Source organism: Anopheles nili, chromosome 3, assembly GCF_943737925.1.
Source record: "Anopheles nili chromosome 3, idAnoNiliSN_F5_01, whole genome shotgun sequence".
Classification (NCBI taxonomy): Eukaryota; Metazoa; Arthropoda; class Insecta; order Diptera; family Culicidae; genus Anopheles; species Anopheles nili.
The window spans coordinates 72,917,900-72,937,974 of NC_071292.1; the positions used below are offsets into that span (position 1 = coordinate 72,917,900).

General features: G+C 45.9%; 3 protein-coding genes across 3 annotated transcripts in view; 1 reads left to right on the plus strand and 2 right to left on the minus strand.

Annotated features, from left to right (window-relative positions):
• The first annotated feature begins 4,937 nt into the window (after positions 1–4,937).
• Positions 4,938–5,859, plus strand: LOC128727006 (uncharacterized). Its single transcript, XM_053820862.1, has 2 exons — positions 4,938–5,210; positions 5,281–5,859. Exons 1-2 carry the CDS (start codon positions 4,938–4,940, stop codon positions 5,857–5,859), a joined length of 852 nt encoding a protein of 283 aa, XP_053676837.1.
• Positions 5,860–7,004: 1,145 nt separating this feature from the next.
• On the minus strand, positions 7,005–8,849 carry LOC128725215 (uncharacterized). Its single transcript, XM_053818939.1, has 3 exons — positions 8,758–8,849; positions 7,446–8,690; positions 7,005–7,382 (listed from the first exon to the last, which is right to left on the minus strand). Exons 1-3 carry the CDS (start codon positions 8,847–8,849, stop codon positions 7,031–7,033), a joined length of 1,689 nt encoding a protein of 562 aa, XP_053674914.1. The 3' UTR covers positions 7,005–7,030.
• Positions 8,850–10,013: 1,164 nt separating this feature from the next.
• LOC128727617 (fringe glycosyltransferase) overlaps positions 10,014–20,075 on the minus strand; it is a 105,856-nt gene continuing 95,794 nt past the window's right edge. Inside the window, exons 5-7 of the mRNA XM_053821546.1 lie at positions 19,697–19,835; positions 11,295–11,475; positions 10,014–11,206 (exon numbers count right to left, since the gene is read on the minus strand). Coding sequence (XP_053677521.1) covers positions 10,959–11,206; positions 11,295–11,475; positions 19,697–19,835 — 568 coding nt within the window. The 3' untranslated portion in view covers positions 10,014–10,958. The remainder of the gene's footprint in view (positions 11,207–11,294; positions 11,476–19,696; positions 19,836–20,075) is intronic.

The window sequence follows — 20,075 nt, forward strand, 5'->3', positions numbered from 1 at the left end:
ACAAAAAACTTGAATGAGATTATTCGAAAACAACTGGAACGGAAGAGCTAGTTCCATAATGAGACGATAGTTATCCTTCCCCGAACGACGGGACAGATTAAGACTTGCAAAGCTTTTCTCGAAATTGAAAATGAAAACTAGAACCACAAGACGTTAGACATTTTAACGTCATAGTAACGTCCCACGGGAGCTAAATGTCAATTCGAGCATTACGCAACTCTTACGCCATTACTCTGGGATTCGGCGCTGGTCCATCAAACGTACTCTTTTTAATTTATTTTAGTGAAAGAAAATCAACACGACCAGAGAGACGGAAGCACACAGAGTGAGCGAGCACCGGAGTAGATTAGTAAGGTGATCTTCGTGATGTGTACGATGAATTGAATGGCATTTGGTAACATCTCTTAAAAAGCAAATCGTTAATTCTACCACATACTGGGAGACAAACAATTTGCATATAATAAACCATGCCGCGAGTGGATCGACACAAATTATCAGAATTACCAAGGAAAAAAGAAAATGTGGAGCTAAGAAGATAAACTACAGCATGTATTAGATGCTGTGCTGGGGAATAACGCTAGCTGAAGCTAATTATGATAAAATAAATAATTTAAATTGAATAAAAATGGAGCAATTCGTGGTAGGATATAACGTGACAATGAATCGCTAACAAATTAAAGGCATGATTTAGGGAACAGGCGATTGAATAGGCAGTAGAGGTTTAAGTTGTAAGCGATAGCTAATGTTAATTGTAACGCAAACCAACAAACTCAAACAAAACAACGCTGAAATGCGACTCTAACGACAATTTAGTTCATAAGATCCAACCGAATCCGCACTCATTCACACATACACAAAAATTGTGAAGAAATGCAGAATAGAGAGAGGGATATGGGTCCCATTGTGTGCATATCCTTTAGGCGTTTGATAAGAAGAAGCACATTACAAACCTATTTTAATTAGTAGCCCATCACTTCATCTGATGATCGATTAGGATCAATGCCCTAACAAATAGACGACCAAATGTGTAGTAAAAAGGATCGACGTTTGTGTGGATGCCCTGTAGACCAAAACGTTACAGAAAGGACCGGATATGGACAAAGAGCTAATAGCCTAAGAGAAGGAGGAAAAATGTGTGAAATCATGGGTAGCAGGGAGCAAAAATGTGTATAGCATATTTTAAGGATCCGCCTCACATACTCACAGTGACTTCCTTTCCAGACGAAGAATGTCATTTTCACTCATGGAATAACCATAGTTGAACGAAAGAACATTTCTCTAACGTAGTGATCGATGATCTGAACGTTTGCTATGACTGTTTTTTCAGTACAGGCAAAGAGAGAGAGAGAGAGAACAAAAGAGAACGGTTGAGACAGATGTGTAATGATGTTGAGTTGCTTATTGATGGAATCTTTCATGTGACTGACATTTTTCACGGTTCCGCTTCGTTGCGCAACGCCATTCCACCGGTTAATAAATCGATACATGATACAAAGGATGAATTGAAATAAAATGACATTCCATGACGTCATTTCGGTTTGTTGCTACAATAAACAGTTAATAACACCTGGCATCTGTGCGCCTCTATAATCATCCTTTTTTGGTACTACAGCTCTACACAGAAGTTTTCCAAATTCCAGCGGTACTTTTCAACTAGACGAACAGGGGACTAAGTTCGATTGGCATAAGCCAGCAGAGAGCAACGGGAAACCACACTCATAATTCACCCGATCACGCCGTGATTTAAAACGAGTCAGGAGCAGTAGTTTTTAAGACATATTTAATGTCGAGCCTGTGCTCGTCCAGTAGCAAAGTGCAGATTTAGCTGCCACGCTCAAACCCCCCCCCCCCCCTCCCCCCCGGGCGGACTTGAACCAAGGCGGGACACGCATCCATGGGAGAAAGTGTATGAAATTATTTATTTGATATTTGTATTTATATACCTTCAACCTATCACGACCACCACCTAAATCTAGCTCTAGGAACTGTAAATGAATCATCTCCGGAAGGTAGAACGGAGGGGGAACATAACACACTTAATACGTGTGTATTTGTGTGTGTACGGTAGTGTAGACAAATTGCCGGAAAACCGGAAGTAGTGGGGATTAACAAGACGACTCGTGGGGCAGAGACAATTTAGGGGCCCACAAAGGCCTTATAGTTTGATAACAAAACAAACAAATATAGTAACTATGGTAACGATCACATGAACATATATACTATACATCTCGAGGATGATGCTCCAAGAATAATCGGAATCGGGCATCATACTGTATGATGTGTAAATAAAGGCACATTTGTGCATATACATACTAGAGCGTATCATAGCGTGTAAGTAGTTTAACAAATGCTATAGCAAAGAGTATTGATTGAAACAACAGCAAGCATACATACACACCCACACACAGACACATTAAGTAGCGAAACGTTTTTAAGTAGTGAATTTCATGAAATTACTAACTCAAAGAAGGGGTCTGGGAGGGTGATCTGTGGAACAAGATAAAACAAAATCACACAATCAAATGTTTCTGTACAAATGTTAACTAACCCTTTCAAGCAAAGGAAACTTGTATTAAGATAAACACAAAGTAAAATAACAAGAGCAAACAAGATGAGAGTAACCAAGAAAAATAGAAGTAAAAGATGTGTAAAGCCAGAAATGTGAAAATCAGATAGAGAGAGATGGTGGAAGAGAAAAAGATATATATTATGTATTAGCGAGAATGAATCAGAAGAAGGCACATGACGGATGGTGTATAAAATAACGAAACAAAACGTTAGAAAATGAATTCGTACTCTTAAGAAATCCAGTGGGTTGGTGAAAAGAGAAAGAGTAAGACGAAAAAAATAGAAGAATGTGAACAAGTGCTAAAGAAACAAAAACTGGAAACTGCGCGAGCATGTTTTCCTAAATGATACAACAAACCAAGAGTGCAACAGCAGCTCACAATCGTAAGAGAGGAAGCGAGAAGGGCGGGCAATGTTCATTAGGCCAAATTTGTACTTTAATTGTATAAAAGAATGGAATGGTGGGGGCCCGGCAACTCGACAACAAAACCAAAATCAGACAACATAAAAAAATTCAACAAACCAACAGAGCAGAATGGTCAAAATAACTCTCAGTTAGTTTTTTTGCTACATACAGTTGGGGTGGAGAGTTTTTGTAGTTATTTGCAGGCACTTCCGATACTGGTAATAAACGAGAAGCAGTTGGCGCAACTTTTTGTACGTATGGCCCTTTCTTCGCGCCCACTGGCGCTGGAGTGCTGGCGAAACGGTCGTTGGAGTTCTTTTTTAGAGGAACGATTCTACCGTAGGCGAAGTAAGTCTGGAGACGAGATTGAATCAGTCCAGCTCGTTGCATGCGGCTTTTTCCTGCGTACAGGAAAGGGAACATGTGGCCAGAATGAGCTGTTTATTTAAAAAGATGGCGTAGCCTCTAAACAAGCTAACTATCGAAGAAGTAACAAATCAAACCACAAACACCCATGCATACACACCAACACCACCAACCACAGCTATTATTATTGATTATCGAATGGAATGGGACGCAGGATACCGACGACGGAGGAAACCACAATTGGTATAAATTAATTATCTATACATGAATTATATTATATTGGTATCTTAACTAATAATACCTGTATATGTTAAGGTTTCGTTTACAAAAAATACAAGAAAATAAATGGATTATGATTGAAACACATTAGGAAAAGAGTACTTAATTCAAATAACCTACCTACCTACCTTTACTGAATAACTCCTTATCTGAAAACATGAATGAGGAAAGATCACACAGCGCCATCTATATGTGAGGTGAATTATAACGCGAAATTGTACAAAATCAGCCTAAAAGATAATGGATAATCGCTCTTTTTCACGTGCATTGTTTGACTCGCTTGAAATATGTATCATACTGACCTTTTTCTGTGAATTCTATTAAAAAACATGTGGACATGTTAGACATGTGGATCACGCGTTTCAACAAAATTCAAAAATGGTGAAACTCCCTACATGTAGGCGTATAACGAGAAGTTTGGCAATAAGTAAATTATTATGTTGCTCTTTGCGAAACAGTTCAAAAAATGTTGATGATTAGCTTTGTATAAAGTTAAACATATCAACAAAATTAAACAAATTAATCATTGTATTGGGCAATCGCTATTCCACGTGGCCTATAATTGCCATGTTGTTGTTGCCATCACTGCCTCTTTTTGAATTACGATTAAATGCAATTCAAAGGAGATTGCATTGCAAAGTGGAAGTGCATTGCATTGCAAAAACCAAACAACAGATGTTCCCAGGAATTGATGCAAATTTCCAGCACACAGCACAGCATTATTTTGACAGCGGCTATGTTGACTGCTGGGGCGGGAGAAGATGAAGAAGATACAGCATCATTCAGCAGCTGAGGCGTTCGCATTTCTGCTCACGCACCTGTAGGAAACGGATGCTTTTCAATGGTTGATTTTCCCGAACATTACTCAATTGAAAAGATAAACGTCTTAAATTATCAAAGTTACCAAATTATCCAGATCGAATTACTTGATGCAGATGTTTTTTTTCATACATTGAAAGATAAAAGCTTTTATACGAAATACATGCAAGTCGCAGTTAGCTTGAATTGTAATAATTTGAGCTGCCATGTGAACATCAGGATTCATTATCACGTTCGAACACCCCCTCACCTGCATATACCCGAGTAGACACATATGATACAGCTGCTGAATGATGCTGTTTCTTCATAATCTTCTCTCGCCCGCCCAACTCCCAGCAGTCGACGCGGATGCTGACTGCAGCTGCTGTCAAAACAGTGCTGTGCTGTGTGCTGGAAATTTGCATCCTTCCTTGCGTACACCTGTTGTTTTGTTTTTGAAAACGAATTGCATTACGATTTTTGTGGGCGACGAACAGGTCACGGCACAACCACCCGCGCCATGGACGAGGTGGCCAACACGATCGATGTTGCGGGCGCTATGGTCCTGATGAACTCATCCGGGCAGCAACACGATTTCAAGTGGACGCACGAGCGCTGCATGCTGCTGCTGCACGAGTACGACTTGCTGAAAGAGAAGTTTAAGGATCGCAAGCACAAGAAGAAGGACCTGTGGGCGGAGATCAGCATCAAGTTTAAAAAGATCTACGCGTACGATCTCGAGTGGGACGTTGCGTACAAAAAGTTCCGCAATCTGAAGCAAACGTTTGAACAGGTAAATACGGATCATCACCCGATCTGTGTGTGTGTGTGTGTGTTAGTATTTGCAATTTTTACGCCTGTAGGTGAGAGCAAAACTGCACCAGCAAGCGATAACCGGACAGATCACCAATCGCCCCAAATGGCCTTACTACGAAAAGTTCGTGCAGATTTTAGACGATTCCTCAATTGTCTCGTACAGCTTCACCGATCGGCGATCCTCCCACGAACAGATGGAGGAACAAGATTCTCAACAGCATTCTCAACACCAACATCAGCTCGATCCAGGAACCGTCGGGCAGGTGCTGGGTGTAGAAGATTTCTCCGACGCGCTCGTGTCGGTATTCCCGATGGGTGAAGAGCTTGAAATTCCCGCCCATGCGGACGAGGACTGCGTGGAGGAGGCAAAAATCGAGCCGGTAGAACTGGGCACTGGTGTTGAGGACGACGAAGACGAAGAGGAAACAGTTGAGCTGGAACCCCCACACCGGAAGCGCTTTCGAAGACGGGTGAGCTACCAACAGGAGCGCCTCGAGATCGAACGGGAAAAGCTGGACACGCTGCGCGAGATCCGGCGCGGCATCGAGTGCAAGAACGACATCTTACGCGGCATACTCCACGTGCTGCAGTCGAGGGTGTGGCAGGCGCACCCGGTGCAGAACTGAATGCCAGATCCAACGCACGGAACACAACTGTACATATCATCTGGCTCCGGCAAGATTTGAAGCAACGGGTACAATTAGCAAAATTTAGGATAACGTAACGGTAGCGAAATAGACACACTATTCCTTCTTAATAGAGGACATAACCTTTACATCATCACTTGCTCGAACAGAATGAGAGCCACATTAACTGCGTACAAAGATAGAACGTGTCCTTTAAGGGTTAGCTTTATAAGATTATAGTAAATTCACTAACAGGGACTAAAGGCAGATGCGTAACGATGGAAGACATCAATCCTGCATACCATACGCATAAAACACAAACGAAGCAGGAACTAAACACTGCGAAGTGTTCATCAGAGAATTACTCACGGCTTAAAAACATGTGTGTCCGAAGTAGGATTTTTGATTACTACAACGGAGACTTCGTGCGGTAACGGGGCCGGATCCACATTCTCGATGTACTCCGTTAGTTGCGTCTGATCGATACCAAGGCTTGCGAAGGCGAACGCAAGGTCCTCTAAGTTGGCATCACTGCGGTTGTTCAGTTCGGCGTAGCGCATCATCAGGCAGGTCACTCTGTGTATATAGTTTCTTGTGAAAGAAGTCAGCATCGCCAACGGAGTGTCTCGCGCCGAATTCCAGCCCACCGTGTGACAAATTTGCGCCACAGCTGCCCTCAACATGTGCCGCGCATACTGATTGTCCATGTTAGTCACTACGGAAGTATGACACGCGTTGTAAAATACTCTTGCTAGAAGCACAGTAACTTTGATAAATGATTTCTTACATAACCGTCGGTTCACGATGCCTTGTATCAGTTCCTTTCCTGTATAAAACACACCTAAATAACGTTAAACTTGCAGGTTCAAACGGCTCTGGTGGCTGTTAAATACAAGTGCGTTTCAATTCGACTACTTTGTGACACTATTTGAGAAGATTTTTCAACGTCTATCAGGCAAACGTCTACGAAGTCTACGAACAAAAACACAAAAGAACGATACGTCTACACACAGGAGCTGTCGTTTTCGTCGAACGAGCGAACAAAAGCGCCGCCATCTTTGACGGCTTACGAAACACGACACTGAGTTCTGGAAGGTTACAAAGGGATTGTTTATTGTGTATCGCGCATTTTGCGAGCTTATCGGAATACGTAGCTAGGAAACCTGACTGCCTATACTAAACCAGGAAACATTCCGAGAGGGTAACTCTTCCAGTCGAGAGAATTATCGGGATCGCTCCACAGACCACACAGCTTCAGTTTCTTGTTCGTAGTGGATGATTCTTCAGTATGTGCTCGCTTCTTGTTGATTGTTTCCAGTAAATCTGCCGGTGAGTATACTTCCGAAGTATTGACTACCGATGTGGCGATTCCTTTCGTTCTTTGTTTCAGTGCTGACTGAGCTTCGTCGTCGTCGGAGAGGCCGTCAAGAAAGATGACATCTTCACCTTTGTACGCAAGCGATACACGTTTTATACCCATCAGTTCGAAGTCTGTTATCGGTGGTTCTACGAATGAAATAATTCTAAAAAAAATAAAAAAACGCGTGTGAATACCCAAACGATACCATAGAACCATGCGTACATACATGGGGACGATATCCTGTGTGTGCTCATTCATGGCCGCCAATCGGACCTTCGCAAAGGCACGGGAAAACTTTAAATGCCACGGGCAGTCGACGCTAAGTCCCAAAATAATATGCTGCTCTGCAGCTTTGAACGACTTAAGACGCTCTTGGTACCATTGTTTCGCATGCGTGTCCTTGAGAGCCTGGCCAAATCGTGGCATTTTCTCCGGTGGTAGTGAACGCAAAGCTTTTTTATATTGTTTTAGTAGCTGAAACCCGACACCGATCCTATATGCCCAGTAACTGGCTGCCGGTCGCATATCGGTACCCACTGTGGGTGCACCTCGTTCGCAGATTATCACCAACCGCTCAAAGAATGCCTGAAGACAGCCAATAGAGGCGAGATACCGGAACAACTCGCTGTGGATCTTACCGAGCGGCATCTGGCCGTCTTTGCCGTATTTTACCGCGTCTTCGAATAGGTGCTTGCAGTGGGTAAACACTCCGTTACACATCACAGCCACAGTGGCTTGTGTGTAAGGCATTTTCAAATCGTACAAGAGTCGAACCGCATGCTTTAAGATCGCGGATAGTTTGTTGAAGCCAAAACTTTTTCCCGTTTTTTCCAGAAGATTGATTTCATCAGCCGTGAGACCAGCATCCGACGCAGCTTTCGTTATGGTATCTGCCTTTCGTACGATTCCAGTCGAAGCCACGTCGTACAAGCGCAGGATGTCGCTTGGATCCGGTATTTTAACGCCTTTTGTATTTTCACATTGCAACAAATCTACTTTCACGGGTTTCATGAGGTTGAGTTCTCGCTGCCAGTAGGCCGTCTTCAGCCAATCCATGCAGTATTGTGCCGAGCGGCGGAACACGTCGAGCGAAATCGATACGGAGCGATGGGCGCAAAGATGCCGTAACTCGACCAGGTACGTTTCGATGCCAATGTCGCGTACATGGTCGGCGATGCTTCGTCTACGGTTACCCCCCGATGCCTCCGTGATGAAGTTGACGAACCGCGTGAATGCGCCGGAGTAGATGTTTTTAACTTCCGTCGCATTGCTCACCTGGCTGTCTTGACGCTGAAAACGCAAATCAAACACCTGAGCTTCCAGCACCAAGTAAGTACACCGGATGCAGACGGGAAAATCCATCACTTGCCGAATCTTCCATATGTTTAGCCATTGTAGGGCTTTCTCCTTCGATTCAATGTCTTCGGGGGTAGAGTTGAAAATTTGTTCGTACACCGAACTAAACTCAGCTCTGGAGAAGAGGTAAAGCATCAATACTTATATTTGTTAAAATAAATGAAAACAGTATCGAAATATACTTGTCTCGCCAAGCGGAAATATAGATCTTGTCCGGTTCTCTTCTATCGATGTTGCACACGGGCATTTCGGTCATTGGAGCCTTATTTTCCATTTATTATATGGTCGCGACGGAACACCTTTTGTTATGACGAGACCGGTTACAGAAAACCATATGGTTTTGTTTACTTTTTATTGTGATTTTTCAAATCTTTTTTTCTTGCGTTCGAATTAAACATAAGTCAAACTTCGATCCAGCATTTATAAATAGTATAAATTATTTCTTTACAGTGCAATCTATGTATTGTTACATTTATTTTAAGTTTAATTTTTTTGGCAATATATCGTGTAAATTACGGGAACAAACGTACGCGTCAAACGTAAATGTCAAACGTGACATATGTATTTTGTTCGTGCTAACAGTAGATTGTGCCAAAGTGCTAATAGCAAAAATTTCTATAAATTTCATTTTTATGTTGTTAACGTACGTAACAAAAGATTGCAGTCTAGACAACGATCAGACTAGACTTTACAACAACAGTGTGTGTATTTATTTAAGTAATACGTCAACATTTATCGAATCAAAGGTAAGCGACATCTGCTGGTGGCTAGTCTAGCTGTGCTATTGGGTTATTTGATATTTGTCTATATTGAGCGCACCATTCAAGGTACGTACTGCAAAGGTGGATTAAATGTATATCAAAAAAGATTCGATTCCTATTGTTCTTGTTTTGATGCGGTATATTACTTGTCTATTGCAGAACAAGTGATAAACAATTCTAAATCAGATGATTGCTTTATACCGTAACATGGGATTTATGACAAATGTTTTAGCATCACAGAAATTCTGATATATTCATTTCGCGCTCGTGCTTGTATGTGGATATGTGGGGGTGATGCACCGTTAAGTAAAATGTCTTTGACAGGATAACAATAGAGTAGTAATAAGCCGCCCGACTAATTGGGCTAGTTTTTATCGTTCGTAATAGTCCATAGTTTGTGAAGTAATGGAAAATGTGATAAAGAATGTTTTTTTCTTTCGGATATGTGTGATGTGGATGATAAGTGATAACGATAAGTGATGATGCTACAGTGTAGGCCGACATCAGCTCCAAATCCATATCGATCGCCAATGTAAGCCGTTCTTTCTCTTTTCTCTATTGGCAGAATGACAAAACATTTTGTTTTTTTATATATATTTGATATCACCATTTTATTAAATGTTTACAACTTGTTTTGAACAACATGTACATTATACCGTAACACATCGATTTGCGTAATGTTTCGCATTTGGAAGATGGTGGACATTTGCACCGCATATGTTTGTCTAGCTGGTTTTCGCGTTCCCTAAGGTGCTATTCGCAACACCTACTGCTATATGCAACACCTACTTCTATTCGCTGCCAACACTTTAGTTACAGTTAATGACGACGACGACGATTTAACAATTTAACCTACGCTCCCTAATCGTAGTGGTGAGATATGTACAGCTTGACTTAAATGTTAGAATCCTGTCTAAATTTGATTCCAAATCACCGGAAGACTCTCGACGGCTCGTTCTGCACAGGAGCGGGGGATAAAGTACTGCAGCTCAAACAACAGCGCCTACGGTACAAACGGGGCCTAAAACCGTTCCTTTTACTATCTACAGACAAAGACTAGACTGATAATCGATCGAATGCACTTTCCGATAAATTATGCAGCGCATGGCTGTGTAACGATCGCATTTTAACGTTTACCCAGCAGTGGAGTTTCTCCTTTCGCAACCCTAATGGTCCTCTGTTTGATCCTCATTAAGTTGTATATAACGATTGCCTGGTTTATCCAACCTCCCTGTCCATATCCTTCACGGCCTGGTCCATATCCTTCACTGTACACCATAACTCTATGATCTAAGGATCTGCGGCTCATGAATAACAACCTGTATATGCCATCATTTGTGTTTAATTGTTTAATTCATTTACATTTCTAGTTCAACACCTCACCGACTACAGGTAGGGGTACCAGCTATTTGTTACAACTACTGTCTACATATTGCCCTCGCACTCTACCTATGTCCTATGTCCTTTCACGGGTATTGCCGGACGGGGTGGGTGAGCCGAGCGATCACAGTTTTCGAAGCATTGTTGGCGACCTCACATCTCCCTCGCATGGCGGATGGAGCTTTGCTTTTGCTTTCCTTTGATTTGGCTCTAACTGCTTGGTTGCGCGATGCAGCGCCGTTTCATCGCCTTCTTATCGATTTCGGGCAGATGCTGAAGAACGGATAGAGGTAGCAGTGCAGCGAGTAGATCCGCTTCGGATCCGTCTTTAGATCGAACCCGTCCACCTTGACCACGTTCCATTCGTTGCGCATACGGGCGTAGCTAAACGACACCTGATCGTGGAACGTTTCTGGCCGGATGAATTCCATCGGCTCCAGGTGCGAGTGGAACGCATCGATCACAGTCAGCGGTACCTTCAGGATATGCTCTGGAAGTAGAGATGATGCTCGATTAGTCCTATGCTGGCGATCATGGTGTCTTCTATCCTCTTTTCGTGAGGTCGTTGAGATACCTACCTACGAGGAATCCCATCGTAACGTCGTCCGGAAATCGGATCTTGTCGCCGATCGCGACGAACTTGCCGCTGGCAGCGATGGGCATCATCTTCAGTGCTAACGCCCGGCTGACGCAGAATCCGGCCCCGCCGGTCGCGAACCAGAACGTCACCTTTTTGTTCACCTCCGTGGACGTTTTGGTCTGTCGAGAAAAGAAGGCAGAGAGAAGTGCGGTTAGACAATGGTTTTGTTTCGGCGCGATGGCATGCGACCGGCCATCCAAGCCCCGGTCGAGGTTGTGTTGATGAGAGTTGATTGAGCAAATCAATTGAAGCTGATTGGGGCGTCCTGGCGTCGAGTTTGCGCGAGCATCGGGTTCGGGTGAATCATGGACGCATGGACCCGTTGGAACCGAAATGCGCCCAATTGGCGGCGCAGCCTTTTGTCGCGCGAAATTGTCACGCAAAATTGAGTTCTAGTATCTGTGTGCCAATTGTTTCAAGGATAACAAGGGTGGGTGCATGGGTGGCATATATTCCACTTGGGCTAATCTCCAGAATTTGGGAACATGCAAGATGGCGTGGAAATTTAGCAGAGAATTTAAATAAATGTTTTTGAATATGGTAGGTATATGAGCTCTCTCTTGGGGGAGAGATACTTGAATTGGGTCCTGAAGGATTTTATGGCTATGAGGCAATTAAGAACCGGTTAGTAATAATCAGGGTTGAGCAAAATAACTTCTATCATCTTGCCACCAGATTAACATCTCCCGCTTTCGATCGAATATTGCAGATTCAGTTGAGCTATTCGAGCATCCCTCATCAAAATTCCGATCGGGATCTTCACCGGGCCATATTTAGCTTCGGCGCTGCTTCACAGGCTCATTATTTGACATTGTTACAAGCGACGGCATTGAGAGGTACCCGAAAAACAATCGAACTCCAAAAGCGATCATTGTATGGTGAACATGTTCACCCAAAACCACTCCCAAAACACCCTGTATGTGTGTTGGCAACATTCCTTCTGGCGCTGCATTTTCTTGCCGTTTTCGCGCGCATCTTAAGAGATAAGAAACTGGCATGATTCGCGATTGATCGATCGCAGGGGCGATCTTTATTCATGATTGTTCCCAGCGCCCTCTACCGTCGAACACGATCAAAAACGACCTCCAATGAATTATAATTTGCTCTGCGACGCGTCGCCAAGAGGAAGGAACCAATCACACTCCCAATTCCAGTGCAATTCCGGATCCAAAGCGTTCTCCGGGACAGAGCAGAAGAGCGAAATCTCGACACATTTGCCCGTGTATGCGTGTCCTCCTCTCCCGGTCATCTGCACCCCTGTTCGAGTGTCTCCGGACAGCATCCCTGTGCTTCACCGATCGGAACGATTCATTGGGCACTTGGCCGACTTCTTCTACCTCCGCACAGGGGCTTGAATGGTACTGCACCGCACGGTCGTTGTGGCGTGCGTTGAATTATTTATTTTGTTCGTTTATGTTTTTGTTTTCAAACTCCACTCCACCCGCGCCCTTCAACTCATCGCGGCACTGACGGGTGGGTGAGGGATGAAACTGACCGTCCCGCGACACATCCCGGTCGAAACGGTTCCTTCAGCAACACCGAGAAACCCGGCGTGCCCGGCGAACGTTTGTTTATCATTCACTTCATCATTTCGCTTCAGGCTGCCCACGGGCCCACGGTACAGCCGGGGATCGGATGACTCTGTTTGTTTGTCTGCGCCAGAGACTGGGCTCATCACCATCATCGTCGACGAAAGCTCGTCCTATACCGCCATAGCAACCGGCAGCGGCGAAGTTAAACAAGAAACCAAAGAAAGTAGCTCACTGTGCGCACTTTTCTTCGGGTGCGAGAACGATGCCAAACGGGCCAAATGGGCTGCCGGGCGGGGCTAAACATTGGATGGTGGGTGAAATTGGTCGGGTCAGGAAAATCCAAGCCGTTGGTTCGCGACCGTCAAGCACCTTCTTGAGAAGTGTGGTCACACGCGAGCTTTTGCGGGCTCCACATTGGTACGATCGAGACGAATGTCATAGGAGCTGAGTTTCTGGAGACTATCGGAGACAGGTAGGGGTTATTTCTCGTTGACATCCTTCCATCCAGCCCACAATGGCACACTGATAGCAGCCGAACCAAAGGCATTTTCTCTTTTGTGACATTATGTGCGCTAAATTTGGGGATGCTTTGATTTACGAGCCCACCGTCACCGGGTTGACATAATACGCGGTGTTCGAAGGGGTGCTGGTGGTCATTGTTTTCCTGCCGGGAATGCAAAGGATCATCCGGATGGAATGAGATTCAATTGACTGAAACCTCCGGTGCATGAACCGGCCCGGTGACCGGACACTGTCAGTCATCGTTTCGTCAGAGTCGATGCAACCACACAGCCACTGGCAGTCAAGCGGGATCCCGCTGGCGGAGATGGTCATTTTTCATATTTTCGGAACGTAACGGTCCGAGTCTTGGTAGACTGTGTAGAAGAGCGGGACACAGGATGCGCAATAATGCATCCTGAGACACCCGACCGAATGCACGCGGGAAACAACGTGAGGGAGTGCTTTTGTTTTAATTGGATTAAATAAAGCCTTAGATTGAACCTCACTGGGTACGCGGGTCGTCGTCGAGGGACAATGTTTTGGATGAAAAAAACCCTCGGTTCCTACCAGCAGAATCTTGCCGACCCGCGGGTCAGACGAAGCTTGATTGATACGTCCAATCAATCGATGGATTACTGCGCGACAGCGTCTGAGCGCGAATTGCCGCCATCACCGTCAATTCATCATCGGCTCCATTAGCATTAGGGTCCGCGTGTCAGAATTAAACGTGCCTAATAATCTGCATGTCGCTACCGACACGAACCTCCCGTGATGTCGTGTAGATTCGGCGCATGTTGGAGATATTATATGCAAAAAAGCAGGCGAAATTCAACCGTTAACAACGTCCGCTTGCACGCACAACATCTGCGTAATGTTTTCCGCTGTGGCCATTACTCATATCCTCATCGTGTTCCTTGCCTTCCACAGTGTTTGATAGTGGCTGGTACATAAAGACAGACTCGCTCCTGGGCCCCACCTTGGGCTGCTTTTGGGTAATCTCGACTGTCGAACTTCCTTGGAGCCGGTTTGACAGAAGTTCACAATAACCCACACGTTCCTTACGCCTCTGGGCGTTGCTCCTTATGCGATCTGGACGTGGTGATCTCTGGATCTCGTGCGTTGTCCGACAATCGGAACAACGGATCTACTGCCGACTGCGTTGGTGGGGTCGCATGCGAAATTAGCCGCACACTCGCAGGACAATCGGCAGGATCTGAGCGAACGAAGACTGACTGCTCATCGTCATGCCATGGGTGAGTGGAATGACTAATGAATCAAATCATCACAACTCTGCCCTGTCGGAGACCGGGTGTCAATGACCAGCTGTGGTCTTAGATCCTGGGATGCTGATAGCGTCTTCCGCAGGCACAAACGCGCTGTAGCTGTCCTGTTGGACAGTTGTCACGCCGAAAAGTACCGAAATGGAGATGGCAAACGTTGGCTACCGGTTGTAGCGAGATCAATTAAAGCACTGCCGGTACAGGGTGATGCTGTACAGGATTTCTTAGAGTTTTTGGATCCAATTCGTGCTTTTCTCCACCTGCTGGTTGCTCTGTCCGCGATTTGACTCCGGACGTGTCTTGTGTAGTAAGTGAATGTGACAGTTCTCTTCCGCTTCGTCGCGTGGAGTTCTTCTCCTATCTCACTCATTCTCTCTCTTATTTCCACCAACAACATGTCAGATTTAATCTCGCCCGCCCGAATCCCGGGCCCTATTTTTCGTCGCAATTTAGCCGTACTCCGCCCGCTATCTGCTGCGGGTTGATCTGGCGTTCCGGTCCAAAAAGACCCGTTTCCGGCGCGGTACCCGGCAAACAAATGATCTGCTGCTTCCTTTCCCATCAATTACCCACCTAAGCTGTTTTTTTCGGGGGTCCCGGATCGAAGATCGCCCTGGCGGAGTCGGGATTTGTGTGGGGTTTAATCGGGAGCACGAGTTTCTCGATCGGAATCGAGCAAAAGCGCGCCCGCGGTTGAAAATAATGAGGCGCAGAATGTATACCACCGAGGACGATGACGGCGGCGTCAGTAGGCATGCTGTCAATCGCGTCTGGTTCGTTTTGTAGTGCGTCCGCCAATTTGTGGCCACTTCCGTGGAAAGGCAGGTAGGAAGACAAACAAGAAGATCCAATCCCCACTTGCCTCCGGGGGTGCCCTTCTTGGTTTTGATTTCTGTGCTCCTCGCATCAAAGAGACACCCTGTAATTGGTCCCGCTTACCGACGTACAACGGATGATTGACGGAACGGGAAGCGACAGAGAGAGAGAGAAAGAGACCTACAGAGTGCACAAAAGAGATGGCGAGCGAGCGAAAATGATCTAAGTATCTGAAAGCTGCTGTCAATTGTCGGAGCGCATTCTGTTTACGTGTACATTGGGTATTTTTCGCCTGTTTCTCCGCTCGATCGTATGAGCGCGCGCGCGATTATGATGGATGTCGGAAACGTCAAAATCAATTGCCCACTTCATTGCCATTCCCTTCTCGGTTTGGACCGGGTTTAGTAGAGAGTACAGGCTCTACCAAGAGCGGCCGGTCAATGCGGACAATTGCGCCCAACGAAAGGGCGTTGTTGGGATGAAGAAAAGCAGCCACATGGCGTCCGTTAGATGGACGCGAACGGTGGGCAAAGAAAATCCGCACGATCGTTGCGGGGATCGAGAAATGTGTAGCTTTATTTTTTTCTCAGCCTTATTTCCAGCGCGTTTCTTCATTGCGCAACAGGTTATCGGGCAGGCCGTTGGGGCCCGTTTTCCGGCGCACACACCACACTATCACGGGCGTCTTTCTAAGCCGGGCTTGTGCGAGTAATTGTAGCATAATTTACTACAATATCGTTGCTTCTAGGCTCGGGCTTGCAACCGGCGAATCTATCGAGCCACAAGCACGCCCAACGCCAGCGAAGTAATAACATGCAATTTGGGCAGATTTGTGGCAGTTCTCGCCGGTCGGTAGTCCTGTACCAGCTCGGTGAAAGCCGATTGTTCGTGAGGCTGGAATTAGTATGACCATTTGGGTAGGATTGAATGGCGCTCCCTCACGACCGGACGAAGCGGAAACAAGCGGGTGAGCTTCGATGCGGATGAATTTGCCACGGCCGCGAAGCGAAATAGTGCACCAAAAGATGTGATCAGTCAATTAAAATCCGCCCCGGTCAGCTAGATCGCGTCGGCTAGATCCTAAAGCTCGCGATGTGTGAGATTCTGACCGCCGGAACCTCTCAACGCGACGCCAATCCGTCAAATGATTGAGGAAAATCGCATTAGAATCGTCCACCACGATCATGATGATCGGTGCGATGACGTGAGAGGTTGCCTGTCATAAAAGACTCAGCCTGCCAGCTCGAACTTCGATAATCCGTTGCGACCCCGACCACAAACTCCGGTTGTGGATGCCGTTAATTAGGTTTGGTCTCGAGAGGATGCCTATGTCAGAACGCGGCGGAAGGTGCTAATTTCCATCCGATCGCCGATCGACGAGACCCCTTTCGATGACCGATGACCGATCCTCGTCGGAGCAGCCTTCTTCGGGTGGTGTTAAACGCTTCCCGCTGGCCACTTTTTCATCCCTCGAGCTGGGAAATTCAAAGCACTAAGGCGCCGCCGATGCCACGGCTAGATCGCGAAGGGCTCATAAAAATCTAATTCGACATCGAACGGGTTGCCGATCATTAAAATTCTCTGCCCCGCCAAAGTGCCGTTGGAAAGGGATCGACATGAATGGCCGCGATCGATGGGGATCACGAGAAATTAGAAGATGCGCCTTCGTCGATGAAGCACAATGAAATGCTATCGCCTAATAAGAAAAATTAGCCGGGAATAAATTACGCTGACCGCTCGCGGCTCTGGGGAACTTTTCCACCACGTTGTCGAAATTCACAACGGCTACGTTTTTTTTCTTTAATTAATGTCGGTCGATGTTTGTGCCAACCAGCCTGAGGGTCTTTTTTTGTGAATTTTTACGCATTAGTGCACTCTCTGGCGACCAATTATCGCTCAATAATTACTCGCAGAGACTAGCAAGGGCGCCCAACGTTAAATTGGGCTGTTTGGACTTTCGCGGGACTTCTCCCAACATTGTCAACACATTTTCGGGTTTGTTTCTCAGTCACCGATCACGTATATCTGGCCCCAACGCGTCACCCTGCTGGTCGCAATTAGCGCGCGAGTGAGTGAATTTAATTCGAAAATGATGCACCAGTCACATAATTGAACGGTTTCACCAAGCGGTTCAGTCCAACTCCGTTCCAGGGCCTGTGGGATTGCTAGAAGCGCTAGAGCTCGTGTTGGGACGACGATTATGGGACGAAATTAAGCAGATAAACGAGGCAGCAAAGAAAGACTCCATCGGCCAGACACCAATGGGGGGGCTGTCTCTTCAAAAGTTCGGCTCAATCTGCGGCGGCGCTCGCGGACAATGGGTCCGGCAGATTTTCATAATCGATAAATCATCGATTATAATTTTCTCCACCCTTCGCGCGGTCAGTTGCTTCCTACGCGCCCGGTGCGACGATCGAAAATGGGCCTAATAGTTGGGACGGTTATTTATAATTTTAATCACTCCGCTCAGCTCTCCACGAAAGGCACAAAAAAGCGTACGTTCCTCGCTTGATCGCGACATTCGTGTTCAGAAGAGACATCGCGCGAGAGGCCCATACGATCTGTGATCAGCCTGCTGGACCTGCTGGAGCCAAACATCGGCGAGCGCCAAACAAATGGTGTGTGATAAATTGGATATTAATTCATAGGTAAATTAACGGACGCGCTAAATCATACTCTGCTGTGGGAAGCTGTTGTGAGTGCGTGTGTGTGTTGGGTCTTTTCTTTTTTTTCGCCATCCAAGCCAAATTTACGACACAATGAGCACATAAGAAAGGCGCGGAAATGAGGATATAAATTTCAACCCCCAAGAGAGCGATCCGAGAATGATTTGAGACCGTGGGGGTGTGCTAATGCTGAAAAGGCCATTTGTGTGCTCTAATTTCATAATTCCAAGTGCTCGCGGCTTTGCTAAATGTACCCAATTTGTTATCCTTCGGGAAACAGTGACGTACTTTCGGGTGGGAACAACCTGCAGCCTCGAGCGGTGTCTTCTTCCGTTTGAATCGTAGACCAGCCCAAGAGAGGTTTGAAAAATATGCCAACACCCTACGGAACGGCACCAGAGCATCGTTAGAGTGAATTCCTGACTCTCCTGTTTCGTCGCGATTGCGCAGTCTAATTTATGGACCTCATCGAACGGCACGTATCGTCGGAACACCACCGGGATCGAACGGATCGGCCTCGTAAACGCAGCATGACGTCCGAGAGCATGGCGTCGATGTTAGAAGCGACATCGATTGATCGAACCTTGATGGAAAACGGCTCGGAGTGGTGGTCGGGATGGGCGAGAAATGTCACCCCTTCTGGGGGTGAGTGGCTTCGGGCATTTGGCCATTTTCTCAATCATCGTAACCTGGCGGTATCTTGATGGTTCATCTAGTCCACTGCTCGTGAGGCACCCTCCTGTGGCGCCACGGTAGTGATTTGTTTATTCTTATTTAATTTTATATCATTTTTGCCACTTTTGCGACGGATAGGCTTAGCGACCGAGCGATGGTTGGCGGTTCACCTGCGCGGCCGATCGATGTCGTTGAAAATCGATACATCAGACGTTCCCCGTGTGTGTAATGTGCAAGACCCACGGTCAGGCGCTTTGGGAACCTGTCACGAACAAACGCGTATGGATTAGTTTCATTTTCAGAATCATAACTGCCGAGGTGCTCGAAACGAATGACATCTTCGACATCTCGACGGGGGGCCTTCTGCTCGGAGATGTTATCCTAACTACCGGGAGTTTAGGCTTTATTTTGTGGCCGTGGAATGGAGAGGACAAGCTGACGCATTGGAATAATTATGAAATCCGATGGAATCTGACTCTGTTTTGCCACCGGGTTTTTTTTGTTGACACCACCGAATTCGCCTGCTGCTTTGGTGCGCCCGAAGTGCGTCCCAAAAATTCCGATCGACCGATATCGGCGAGGATCATTTATATCATGAGGGCTATTAATGAACATTTGGACGAAATTTGACAGACCGGGACACTTTCACATAAATAATGTGCCGTTTGCCCCTGTGAGGGAAGTTGTGCATTAACCGAAGTTGAAGCCTGGAGAAAGCGGTTCCATGCGGTTTTCTGTATCTTCTGATATTCGTGAACTTGTTTTTTTGGCGAAATTTCATGTCTCGTTGATGTCCTGCTTAGGTACTGGACATAGAAGAAAGGCGTCGGTCAAGAAGGCAATCGAGGTGATACTCGTGTCAATACTTACATTATCTAGGAAGATCTCCAAGGGAGATGATATGCTCGGCTTTCCAAGGTACCAGTCCTGCGTGGGGCTGTAATCGTCCAGCATTCGCACAAGTCGTGGAACGTTCACGTAGTTATCATCGTCGAAGTGGCACCACCATCTAAAATTAAAAGAAGAGAACACAAATATTGGGTTAGATTCAGCTGGCCCAAACAGATGTTTCATCTAAATAATACATGTTCTAACGGGTCAAGAACTCATGTAGTAACCCGTTAACATTCTTGGTGACACATTGCAGCTGTTGTAGGTTGCCTTCTGAGTTGCTTCAATTTGGATTTTGTGTTTAACGTAACATCCCGGAAGACACGCTCCACCGGAGCAGTCACCGTGTGTACGCCAC